The sequence below is a fragment of the Sarcophilus harrisii genome, chromosome 6 (assembly GCF_902635505.1).
Source record: "Sarcophilus harrisii chromosome 6, mSarHar1.11, whole genome shotgun sequence".
NCBI classification, from domain to species: Eukaryota; Metazoa; Chordata; class Mammalia; order Dasyuromorphia; family Dasyuridae; genus Sarcophilus; species Sarcophilus harrisii.
In genome coordinates this window covers 191,732,807-191,746,442 of record NC_045431.1, presented here as the reverse complement: position 1 = coordinate 191,746,442, position 13,636 = coordinate 191,732,807, and the positions used below count along the sequence as shown (strand labels likewise).

At 41.6% G+C, this 13,636-nt stretch overlaps 1 protein-coding gene across 1 annotated transcript in view; it reads right to left on the bottom strand.

The window, feature by feature from the left end:
• Window positions 1-4,642: 4,642 nt before the first annotated feature.
• ATRN (attractin) overlaps window positions 4,643-13,636 on the bottom strand; it is a 222,722-nt gene continuing 213,728 nt past the window's right edge. Inside the window, exons 29-30 of the mRNA XM_031943544.1 lie at window positions 12,742-12,856; window positions 4,643-10,073 (exon numbers count right to left, since the gene is read on the bottom strand). Of these exons, the coding sequence (XP_031799404.1) occupies window positions 9,949-10,073; window positions 12,742-12,856 (240 nt within the window). The 3' untranslated portion in view covers window positions 4,643-9,948. The remainder of the gene's footprint in view (window positions 10,074-12,741; window positions 12,857-13,636) is intronic.

The following is a 13,636-nucleotide window of genomic DNA, read 5'->3' as shown; positions in this document are numbered from 1 at the left end:
AAGGGAGGTACATTTCCAAGACCACTTCAAGGTCAAGCTTGGAGCCCTAATGTTGACAAACGAGGCTTGAAGGGAGCTAAAAGTTCTCAGAGGGGGAGGTGAAGAGAGAGGGCACCTTAGGCATGGGAGACAGGGAGCAGTGAGGTGTAAGTTTGATTGCACCAGAGTCTGTGAAAGGGAGCAGTGTTATAAGCTTGGAAAGGCAGGGAAGGGCAAGCTTTGAGGGGCTTTAAATGCCAGAGAAGTTTGCATTTGAACTTAGAGATTATAAGCAGCTCTGGGAGTCCACTGAATATTCAGGGAGGTGAAATAGTCAGATGTACATTAGACTTTTTGCTTTGGGTGGGGGGGATGAATTTCGGAGAGGAGAGATGGGGCAGGAATGTTCTTCAGGAACAACTGTAAGTCTAAGGGGAGAGGTGATGGGCTGTGAGGTGCAATTTTAAGGGGGAGCTTTAAGGTGAAACTACAAATGACTATGTGTCTGAGGGAGGGATGGTAGAGAAGGTTGAGAAATTAAGTGGGAAGATTGCTGGAAAGGACATTAAGAGGAACAGAGGAAACTGTGGATGATAGCAAGGATGAGGAAGAGAAGACCATGAACCAAATAATGAAGTTGTGGGAAAATTGAGGAAAAATGCTAAGCACAGGAGCTCAAGCACAGAAAGGCATATATATGCTACACAACTCACAGCAGTACTACTGATGTTTAGTAAAGAACTGCAAACACAATAGAACAAAATAGTCCTTTGATGGCTGAACTCATTGTGGCACTTAAATGTAAGAGAAAAAGAATGTAATGAAATATAAGAAATAATGAATATGAAGGATTCAGAGAATTGTGGGAAGATATAAACAGATGCAGAGCAACATAAGGAGGTACTTACTGTTGGTAGATGAGGAAGTGATCAATCCATCTTCTTTTCTACCTGCAAATAGCTGTTTTGACAATAATCCTGTGTCCCTTCCTGCCATGTACCTCACAGTCTAGTAGAGATCACACACATATACACAAAATAATTTGATTTGTTCCTCATAATTGCCTGTAGGAATTAGGTGCTCTTATTATCCTCATTTAACAGATAAGAGATTAAATTCCTTCCTCAGAATCACACAGCAAGTAAATGATTGAAGCAACTTTTGCTTTCAGATCTTCCAGTCCCAACAGAACACCCAATCTTTTTTCCATTCACATTTTGTAGCCCCTGAACCTGATGGATTTGATGGCCCTTTGTATATTGGTTCTAGCGATCAATTCTCATCTCACTTTGTATCATACCTTGACACACTAGGTTCATTCTCAGAATCTAGGGCCTGAAAGTCATTTACTGTAACTGGTACCTGACCAAGATTCTCCTCATTGCGACATATTCAACATCTACTATTTTAATACTCTCCCCTTCCATATAACAATTTTCTAATATTTAATGACAGGGAAATACAGGATTAATAAATGCTTAGGACAGACTGAAAGATTACAGTACAGTGAGAGAAAGAAAGGGCACCGAGAGGCTGGGTTTGGCTGAAAGGAAGAGAAGCAAGAGATTGGGAAGAGAGGAGGATGCTAAGGGGAAGGAGGGATATTGGGGAGGAACTGTCTGAATTTGGAACAGGCTGAACGGAAGAGAATTGGAATGTGGGGAGAAACAGGAGGGGGATGAAGCAGGGAAGGAGGGAAATGGGGAGAAGGGAAATAGCAAAAGGAGAGGAAGATAGTCTTTTTCTTTTTTGGAAAGTAGATCAGCATAGTTGAAGGATTTGGAGCCAAGCCCCTTTAACGAATCATATAGCTTCTTGAACCCCTCAGTTTCCTGTTGAATGAAATCGCTAGGGTCTGTTCTAAGTCAAAATCGTTGCTCCTATGATCCCTTCCCTATTGTTTCTTCTCCAAACTAAGTATTCACATTTCCTTAAATGTGATTCTTGTAATGACACGTTTTTGGTTCCCTAACCATTCTGATCAGCTGTTCTAACTTGTCTATCTTCCCTAAAACATGATATCCAGACCTGAACCCTCCAGATGTAGGTTGTAGGGTATATTAGAGCTGTTCTCTCCCTCGCTCTGGAGGCTAGCTTCTCTTAGTGGAGCCCAAGATAGTTTCTTGGTGCCGCGTCACACTGCTGACTGATAGGGAACTTGTCGTTAGTCATTTTCCAGTCATGTCTTAACTCTCAGGAAGATGAGTCTTCATGCCTCGAAGCCCAGCATTCTTATCCACTAGGCCACTTAGTTGCCCTATATTGAGCTTACAATGCATTAAAACAACCAGTTATTTTTCACAGCAACTGTCTAGCCGAGGGTCTTCCATTCTGTATCTGTAGTTTTTTAAAAAATATATACTTATAAAAGTATAAGTAAGTAAAAATATAAGTATTATAAAAATATAAGCCAAAATTTTGTTTTGGCCCATTGTTCTACCCCTTATCAAGATATATTTGAATCCTATCACCCACCACATTAACCACGCATTGCTCAAAGTTTCATGTCACCTGTAAATTTGATGGTTTTTACCCATGCCTTTGTCCAAGTCACAAAAAATAGCACAGGGTCAAGGACAAATTCTTTGAGTACTGAGAACATCCAAAGGGTTATTATACTATTACTGTTCTGGGCTTGGTTATTATACTATTAATGTTCTGGGCTTGGTTATTCAATTGTTTTACAATCCAGTACCTATCTCTCCGTGCTATTTATTTGCAAAATGCTTTGGTGAAATCTACAGCAAGTACTGCAGATGGAGTAATTACACTACAGCTATAGCATTTCCTTGATCTAAGTATACCCTCTCAAAAAGGGAAATGAGCTCTTCCACCATAGCCTGCCTTCTAAGTTTGCACTAATCTCTCTCTTAACGAGGCGCTCTAGAATTTTTCCAGGAACAGCTAAACAGCTATCGAGCTCATTGTTGTATAGCTTACAGATGCCGCCTTTCTTTTTTGGCAAATGGCAATGTCCAGTTTTCTCCTTCACCTCCATGGCACTTCTCCCATTCTCCAAAATCGTTCAAAGGCCTGGAGCCGGACAACCACTGCCCTTCATCCTTCCTCTTCATCTTCCAAGGTCCAGCCTAGTCCTTTTCTGTGAAGCCTTCCCTGACTTCTGATCTTTTACTTTCTCTCAATCCTGACAATACTTAGTCTACACCCTTCTATTGGGCAGAATATCACACACAGCCTTATTTTATGGAACTCCTTAATAAGATAAAGCTTTATCTCTAATGAGATCACAGGAGCAGAGGCTGACTCATGCTTTCACTAGACTGTGTCTAGTCTTAGGTTCTCAGTGTCTTTCATAGGAATTGGTAATCCACAGGCACTCAGCAAATGGTTTCTGAATGAATGGCACTAAGATAAAGGGGAGCCGTGTTATTGGGGTGGGGGAGCCATGAGCTCTCCTGGCCTTGCTTTTCTTATCTGCAAAATAGCATAAAAATGGAGTGTTGGACCAGATAATGACAGCTGGCATTTATATAGCCTCTAAAGCTTACAAAACACTTCATTATCTGATTTCAATTTTGCAAGCCTCTGAGAAGTTAGTATGGACAAATTATTATTCCTCTTTTTACAGATGAAGAAACTGAAACTCAGAGAGGTTAGTTATTTGTCCATGGTCATAAAGAAGGAATAAATGTCAGAAGCAGTATTTGAACTCAATCCTTCCGAGTTCTTTCCACTATACCACACTGCGTCATCAGAAAAAATGTTTTGTTCCCTATAATCCACAAACGAAACCTTACTAGATCAAATGAATAAAATGAGGAAATTGTGAGTAGCAATGGCTGGAAAAGATGCTTTTCTTGAGTTTTTCCTCAGCTGGAGTGGAGACCTCAGCAACATTCCTGTACTGTTTCTCAGGGGGCATGGTGAGAGAGAAGCAGAGCCAGAAAGGCTCTTTAGGAGCGGGCTGGGGACATGACATCTCTCCTTTCACCAGCACTTAAAAACTCACAAAGTTTTTTTTACCTTAAAACAAACCCTGGGAGGCAGGTGGCACAAATGCTTCTGAAACACATCGTCAGATTCTCTTGTCCCACCCTGCCTTGGAACACGTTTCTCTGGACAATTAGGCTTCTACTGGCTTATGGTGGGATTCCTTCTCCAGCTTTGGGGATAGAGGGTAGGCTTAAGGAGTTGCAGGGAAAAATAGAAATAGAAACTTATCATGTTTTCTCATTGGGCCATAATCCCCTGGAGCGCTTATTCTGTCAGGAATAACTACTTATGTTTTATGCTGTAAGGCTTCACAAAGCACTTTCCCCAAGTATTTTTGCCTCAATTTAATGGAAGAGGAAACTGAGGCACAGAGAGATGAAGTCAATAACAAGCTTTTATATAAAGTTTTGATATTTACAAAATGATTGACATAAATACCACAGGAGCCTCAAACTCAGTTCATTTGGTTCAGAAATCAAGGCACTCACTTTCCAATATATTCATGACTTCCAGAATTAAACTTTCTGAGAAGCCTCCAGATGGACTGACACATGAAAGCTCTAAGCAAAATCTCTGACTGGGACTGAAGGCATTTCCTCCCCCCCCCCCTTTTTTTTTTTTTTTTTTTTTTTTTTGCCTTAGTACCTTAAAAACTTCTGGTGACCAAAAAATAAAAGACAGAAATGAGAGAGTAAATTAGAATCAAACATCCACTTTAACCAGATCTTCTACTTTATTTCCGAAGGAAATTTTGTATTACAGTATTTACTTTTTGTTTATATACATGTACTTCACATTTGTGTTTAAAATGCACAGACCTTCCAGAATTCTCTTGTTCCGGCTTAAATTAGCTGTTATCTTACAATACAAAAAAATACCAAAAAGTTGCAGTCCTAACTTGTGTATGTATAACACCCACGATCCCCAGCAATGAAATAGTTTACAATACTTACTCCGTATTTACATATGAGTGCAATCAATGCTAAATTATACATATTAACAAACTAAGCTGGAGTCCGAACACAGAAGAACTGGAAATAACCGCAGACCCAAGGAGTTTGCAAAGACAGAATTAGTTCAAGGAAATAGGTTTCACTAGTGTTAATGTGTGCTAGGTCCAAATTCAGAATAAGTGGGAAATCTTTCAGCATTTCTTTTAAAAGGGTGGACTGACAGATTTTACAGGCTATTATTACACAATTTTTCTCCCTGGCAGAACTTTTATTAGTGTGAATTACTGATCAGGGGGAAAATGTCTCTGGATAATTATAGTACCTGGAAGACATGCACAAGAATTTTTATTTAAGAAAAGTTCAGTAAATTGGGTAACTGTCATTTGAGCCCCAACATGGAAGAGAGACAGCAAGTATCCTGAGCACAGTTTGCCCCTGATCAGCCTATTTCTTCCCTCTGTTCATACCCCTGCTCTTGAATCTGGCTTATTGGGGAAGGGAGGCATCTCTCCAAGGCCTTCCCTGTAGCACAGTTAGAAGTCAAAGCCAATTCTATGGTTTAGTTATTGACTTTCCCACTGAACATAATCTCAAAACTAGGGGCATCCAGTCCCAACTGGGCAAAAATGCCCCCCACACCTCTCTCCCTGATGATCAGCGCTCCCGTTCGGCCTCTCCTTAGACACCTCCCGTCACAGGGAATACCTTATTCTTCCTTCAGGTAGTGCCACATCACTCACTTAACTTTACCCAAAGTGGAAAGGTATGTCTGATAAAAGCAAGGATATTAAAAACATGACTCTCTGTCTTAGCCATGTGTGTGGTTGGCAGAAAACTCCAATAAATTTGAACTTTACCATTCAAAAGATAAAAAGCTGTGGAGAAGCTGTTTAAAGCAAAATCCCTATTCCTACTGGTTGGTATGATGATCTTGTAGACCACGCCAACCTCCTCTTCCCAGTCACCCCAATTCCAAGGTGAGTTTAATGACAACTTTCCCAGAAGAGGGACTAGAAGAAACTTCACTTTCAATTCCAGGGTCAGTGACTCAGTGTTCTGGTCCCCTCTACCCACAGACCTCTCTGGCCCAGCCCTGTTTTTCTTCCCTGCACACATGATCTTGGAAATCTGTGGGCCCAGGATTCTCTTCCAGCGCCTCTCACAGCAATCAGGCTATCCTTATCTTGGGCAGATGGGCCTTGGGGAGAGGTGGAAGGGACCTCAGTCTCTCTTTACTCAGAGAACAGACTGCAGGTTCCTAGACAAATAAAGATATGGAAAGGAGTAAGAGAGGAAACAAGTAAAGAGGGATGTTACTGGCTGCTGCACACAATGACTACAAACATTTATGAAATTTTTGTTGGAAAAATAGGAATCATTTGCAAACAAAATAACCAAATAAAAAATAACTTATTTTGCAGTGCCCAAAGGCATCATTCATGCTATAAACTAAAAGGCTGGAAAATTCCCATTAGAAACCTAAACAAAGTCACAACCACAAATTTCAACCGTTTAAAACATGGCTCTGGAATTTTTGCTTCCATGTCTCACAAGAATTTAACTATAAAAATCAAGGGAACTATTTCTAGAGCTGAAACTCGGGGCATCCAACCATTTCCCTGAAGTCAAGACCCTCTGGCAAATAGAGATGTGGGCCAACTCTAACGACAAGAGTATAAACAGCTTCATTTTAACATTCTTCTATGGAACAGCTTACATTAGGCTGATTTACTGTCTGATTCCGCCTGTATTTTTTTTAAGTAGGAGAAAAGCTTTCTTTTTGAGATATTTTGTTTCACTGAAATGAGTTGCATTTAAATGCATCAACATGTTGGGGATATTTTTCCTGCTCAATTGGCAGAGCATCAGGATCTAATTGGATGACTTCTCTGAGCTCTGAAAGATAGCCAGCACTTAGCACTGGGGCATGTTATTAAGACAAAATTCAGGCATCATTTAAAATGCATCAAAAATACATGAGCAGTTCCTCTGTTTTATGTGCATTTTCAAAGATTTAGCATTTTATACACGATGCCACTGTATTATTTAGCTGGGTTATTAAAATGGTTTTCATTTACTCACAGGCTTTCTGGTGATATATGGGCCTGTTTGCAGGGCCAGGAAACTGGCTTAGAAGTGAGACAAGCCAGCTATTAGAGATTTTACTCCTCCCCATTCCAGTTGAACTCTAAGTTTGGATTAAGCCATTTGCTGAGGGTAGCAGGGCTGAGGCAGAGACATAACAGTAGCCCAGAAAATCCACACGCTGGCAGAGAGAAGACTGAAAGGAGGGCTATTCCCCAAAAGTGATTCAAAATTCTTGGTTTCTTGCAGGGCTCTACTTGCTTTGCCTTCGACCTCCTGCTTCCTTTCAATCACTGAAGAGATAGTCTGTGCGCCTCTCTGTGGCTGACAGTCACTTACTGTTCAGGACTTTTCCAACAATGGTATCTATGAGGAAGAGGGGGATGGTGTGGAAGGAGTTAGGGGAGAGGTGTAGTAAAGACTGTCTTAGCAAAAGGAAAAATCAGTCCTCAGAGTCAATGCTGAGGTTACTTCTTTGCAAGAGGCAGCTCCCACAGCCTGTTTCCCCACCTTCCCACTCTTAAAAGAGGCCTGGATCATTCTCAAGGTCTTTACATAATTGGTACCTCCTGGAGAAGCTGGATGGACAATCTTAGGTAGAGGGGGCTGTGGGGTCTCCTCCTCTGCGTTCACCTGGAAACACAGAGTTAGAGTTGAAAGGGACCTTCAGAGGTTATATACCCTTGCTCTTGGCCAGTATTGTGTGAAGGGGAAAGGGTCCATTCTTGGAGAACTGAGTCTATTGGAGGTAATTTTTCTGTACATTAGATAAGTGTTTTTTCCCAAAAATCTTCCAGGAAAAAAAAGCATTGGGGGGAATCTTACCCCTGGGAGAAAGAATAGGGTTATAAGGGTAGGAGAAGAGAAAAAGCTCTCTCTAATCACTGCATTTCTTCAAGGTTGCATCTCAAAAGAATGAACTTCTAAGGCATTTATTTGTTCTACTGGTCTTAAACTACCTAAATGCCCAAAGGTTCACCTCCCTCACCACCATAGTTCTTTTGAGATGAAGTTGGGAGAGAAGTTCCTCTAGTTCATTGTCATACCCTAGACCTTGCTGATGCAGTGTGGGAGTGATTTTCCCACTGGCTACTATGGATATTAAGAGACAGAGTATAAGAAAATGGGGGAAAAAAAGATGCAGTACTTCCAGTTTCTAAGAGTTGTTTTCTCCTGTCCCTCTTAAAATCATTATTGCTCACTCCATTTGGCAAACCTGAGTTTCTCCTTTTAAGATCTCTGGATGTGCTGATTCTCTATTAGTCCTCAACATGAGCTCTAGATGGTGGAGAAGAGCCTCCTACATCTAGGGAGGTGAGGAGGTTCCTTCTGATAAGAAAGAAGGCAAATATCCTCTTTCCCCTTCTGCATGTCATGGCAGATTCTGGGCTTTGGCCCTTGATGGAAGGCCCAGCTGAAAGAGACTTCTCCTCTTACTCCCATTTTCCCACATGACCATCTGAATTTCTCCTTTGCCTTTACTACATTCTATCTTGTACTCTATTTATTTGGGTCTATGTCTCATCTATCTGCCCTATTAAATTGAAAAGTCCTTACTAACAGGGCCTCTGTCTTATTTCATTTTTGTATCTACAGGACCAAGCAAGGGGCCTTGACACATATCTGAAGTGAACTGAACAGAATCCCATCAAGGACTGTCCCTTCCTCCAGCAGATGTCCGAGTCCATTAGCCTAGACCCTGAGGAAAATAGACACTCAAGGCAGATGAGGTTAAAATGTAAATGGACACGAGAAACAGAGCTGTGTCTTGCTCCCAAAGCACACCCAGCCCTCTTTTTCCCTTGGTGGGTATGGAGGATGACTAACATCCACTTTTGTGCCCTGGAAGGAAGCACAGGAAGGGCCAAGAGAAACACTAAAGTTGAGACTTAGAAGGTTATGGGACACACACAAGGGACACTCCACATTCCCACACCTTTGACTTGGGACAAGAGGTGAGAACAGCAGCTTTTACATAGGATATTGTAGCTCAATTCTACTTTCCCTTCCAGGTACTGCTACCAGGTTAAGCACATCCTTGAGTGGAAAAATTCTATCATCTTGCCTGGCTGCAAATTAGGTTTTAGAAAAGAGCACAGATTGCCTAGGGTAACCATTTAAATTTTACAGGAATATAGGAATGCAATTATGTAAAAACCTATGTATACTAATTTCCCAAATTGCTAGATCTATTTAAAGTCTAGGCACTTCGTGTGTGTGTGCACGTGTGTGTGTTCTAAATGGGTTAAGACTATATTAACCAAGATTCCTTAGAAAACCACAATAATTTGCATTCTTTCCAAGTGACATTTCTGATCTTTATATTAAAATAGTCTCATTCTATTCTACTTTGACATGATTCCAAAGAGATGGACTGTAAATAATTCTCAACTAGAAAAATACCATTCCATTGGAAGAGAGAGATCTCTGCCTAGATGATTCAAGAATAAACAGCATTTTTTTTTTTAAAGAGAGAATATACTTCAGATGAAAATTAAGCGACTTCATCTGAAGGTTCCCTAAAAGCCTGCATTGGTGAGTTATCGATGACTAACATTTACCTGTAAACACTGCATCTTTTTTTTTTTTTTTTGCACAGTTGAGAAATACAAGTCCCCAGGAACAGTTCTTTAAGTGTAAACCTGAGTGTCATTCATTCCTAACTGTTCTCCTGGCTTTATTTACACTGTCTTCCCATAATGATGACGAGATCATTATTGGACCTGTAATTAAATTAAATGAATCTGACGAGAAAGAAAAGGGTGGACTCTGGAACACAAACTGGAGCAACTTTCAGACAAAGCAAACGACCACGCAGACAAGGTTGGGCTCAAGGACGCTGCCTTCTCCAAGTATCTCCAGTCGCTTGCACCATGACTGTAAAATCTGTGGCCCTCCCTCCCTCCCCGCCCTCCCTCCCTTTCCAACTGTTCTTGTGTGTTAAAACCCTTACAGGGACAGTTCTTATGCTCCAGCATCAGATGCAGGTTCCAGGCTGTGCAGGTGGCTGCTGTTTCCGATTTCGCATGGCTCCTGATTTCTCTTTGTAAGCAATTGGCATCTGTTGAGAAATGTCCACCAGTGCACTGGCCACAGCAAGTCCTGAAAGAGAGATTCCCCCCGCCGCCAAAAAAAATGAGCAATAATAAGCAGCTTGACTGCCGGAAAGTTATAAACTGTGAATGATTCAGCAATACTGCTAGTAGGCCTACTACTAGAGATCAAAAATATTAAAGAGATCAAAGAAAAAGGGAAAAGACCTGTTTGCACAAAAATATTTACAGCAGATCTTTTTGTCAAAGTAAAAGACTGGAAACTGAAGAGATGCCCCCCATCAACTGAGGAACGGCTGAAAAAGTTATGGTATATGAACGGTACATTATGGAATACCATTCTACTGTGCTGTAAGAAGTGAAGTGGGGGATGATGTCAGAAAAACTGGGAAGACCTATATGAACTGATGCAAAGAGACATGAGCAGAATCAGGAGAACCTTATACATAGTAACAACAAGATTTTGAAGATAATCAACTATGAAAGACTTGGTGGAAGGAAAAAGAACTATCTACTTTTATAATTCTTTTAAGAAAATACATTTCATGTAAAAGTTTCATTCTGGACAAATATTGCATATGACTATCAAATTTAAGGCCTTTGATGAAGTCTCAGGGAGAAAAGGATGCATGAAGTTGGCAGAGTTCCTGCTTGAGGAGTTTACTTCCTTCCTAGAGCTGTGTGTGTTCATTTCTCATGCAAGAAAAGAAATATGGTTCAAGTCAGGGTGTGACAAGAAAAATGGAGTCTGAGAAATGACCCCTGGAAAATCTTGGGGAGTAGATTTTCAGTTGGGGTAAGCAGGACGGTGCAGCAGAAGCAGTGATCCTTGAGGTACTTAGGTAAGCTAGTAGTTGACAGAGCTGGGTGATGGAGTGTTCTGTTCAGGACCAGCTCAGGGCCATTGTGTCATTAAGCCTCACTTTCTAATTACAAGAGAACTTTATCTGTTTCACCTGAAGGCCAGGCTTGGAGGGAAAGTCACTTTAAAAAGGGTAAACACTGTACTTCCCTGACATCATTTTCCCCACCCCCACATCTTCACCCCGTATGCTACAAGGAATCTGTGAGTCCTGTATCCCACAACTGTCACTCCACCTTTCTCTTAGCACCTCCTCTAGGGGCTAAAGGCTGGTCGAGACCAACTGCAAATGAAGTGAGGTACCTGAGAGGAAGGGACAGTGTTTCCCTTTGTGTGGATGGAAATCAGGTCTTAAGTTCTTTCATCCACACTGGAAAAACCACCAAACAATGCTGCTCTCCTCCTTCCTCTCCAAGTGAGGTTCTTGGGGAAGGAGAGTGTCCCTTTATTAGTAATTGTGGCCAGAGTATAAGATTGTATTGTCTTAAAAAATGGGACTACTGCTGGTTCTTGTCCTTCAAAAAACAATGAGAACAACTCCCACTTCTCTAGTATTTTAATGGTTACAGAATTCACTAATCACAACCACCTTGTAAAGAAAGAATTACTCTTGACTTCCTCTCCCAAGTCCCATGGCTAGGAAGAGTGCTCTCGCCTCACAGTCATAGGACCCCCAAACACTGGAGGCACAGGCCTCCTGCATCCATGAAGAACGCTAAGGGACAGTTCCCTCTGAGCAATCCCCTTGGCTGGACCTGCTCCCTGAGTGCTCAGGCTGTCTTTCGAGTTAAGCTTCATGTGAAAAGAACCCTGAGTTTAGTGTCTGGAGTCCTGAGATGGAGCTCCCACCAAGCCCTTCCCGACTTCTTTGAATCTCACTCTATCCTGTAGTAAACAGGGAGAGTCAGTAGGTGAAACCTGTCCTGCTTATTCCACAGCACTGGTCTGAAGAAAGTGTTTTGTTAACTTTGAGACAATGTCAGGAGGAATTAAGTGGCTGCCTAATCCCCCAGAGCCACAGGCCAGGGACTCCTGTGGCCGAGTCCCAGAAAATCCTCAGACTGTGGGCTCCTTGAGGGCATTTTTATCTCTGTATCCACAAGTCAGGAGAAGAAACGTCTGGAGGGGACTGGAAATGTCTTTTAACTTTTCTCAGTACCTCAGGTGTCTCTTTTCTACAGTGGATTACATTCAACTCCATTCGATGACATTTATTAAATGCTTACTAGATGATGCAAGCACTGTGCTAGATATTGGGGATTTAGAAACAGTGCCTGTCCTCAAGGAGTTTACATTTTCCTGGGAGGGAAGGGAATAAGCTTTTCTATAATACCTTATGTGTCAGGCACTGTGCTAAGTATTTTTTTTTTTAAATATTATCTCACAACAATCCTGGGACATAAAATACTATTATTCCCATTTGACAGGTAAGGAAACTGAGCAAAGAGGGATTAAATAATCTGTTACACAGCTATTAGATCTGATCTGAGGACTCCATGCTTACCCACGCTGTCATTTTGGGAAGGCACAAGAGTTCAACAGGTATAAAAGTAAACAAAAAGCATAAAATACTAAACTTTTAAAAAGGCATTATAAGAGAGTGAAATGGTTTATGACCTTGTTGAGGGATGGGAGATGAGATGAATTCCCTTGGGAGGAGGAATGTGAAGCTTTAAAGTCTAGAATGAAAAACCTGCATTTTATTTTAAAAGCACTAAGAAGCCATTGGAGATTTTTAAGCAGCTGGATGACATCTTTAGGTCTATCTTAAAAAACATAAACTGGACAGTGTAGAGGATGGGCTAGAGAAGGAAGAGAATGTTTTAACATTAGCTGAAGGGGAACATCCACTCACCTGACTGTCCTGGTGGAGGGATTCCTCCCAGACCTCGAGGCAGCCTCACAAACACTGAAAGGACTGCTGCTCTGTTACCAAAGCAGGGTTCCAACGCAATGGGCTTGGGAACAGCCTGTAGAAGAAAACAAACACAAAGGGCTAATTATGGCTTCTTAAAGAATCACTGAAGAACAGTCCTGCCCTAATTTTTCTGCTTCACCCCCAGTGGGGGCAGGAGAGTTAGGGAGGGTGGGTAGAGCCTGGCCTCTAGCAAGATTAATCAATGTTTTAGCTTCTCTCTTGTAATTAAGAGTAGCTCCAGCATTCTCTAGGATCAGAAAGCACTGCAAGAACACAAACATCGATGGGGCTGGCATGCACACTAAAAATTACACATGGGTTAATTTTCAGGAGAAGGAAGGTTCCCTTTCCTGTTTGTGAAAGTTGCTGCCTATCACTATAGTTCCCCCTCCCTGCCCATCTTGTCAAAAATCCCATTCCATGCCACACCCACCCTGGCTTGAGAGTCAGTAGCCCAACACACTGTCACACACACACTATCAATCAACCCACAAGCATTTATTAATGTAATTGCCTGCTATGTGCCAGGTATTGTGCTAGGTGCAAAGGTACACACTTTTTCACTCAAGAGAATTCATACTTTGTAATCAACACACATCATCCTTGTCCTGCCAATGGTCTAGGTACAATGGATCTGCACCATGGCCTGCCACTTCTGAAAGGCTGCCGGCCCCTAACCTAAAAGGAGAGGGGTGAAAGTGACTGCTTGTTCTCCTGGCCCCTTTGGTTCCATTCATTAACAAAATTATTTCCATTTGGAAGTAGAGATCGGTTCCTTCCCAAATACTCAACACTTTGAACAGCTGAAAACCAGTTCCTTTTCTGTCTATGA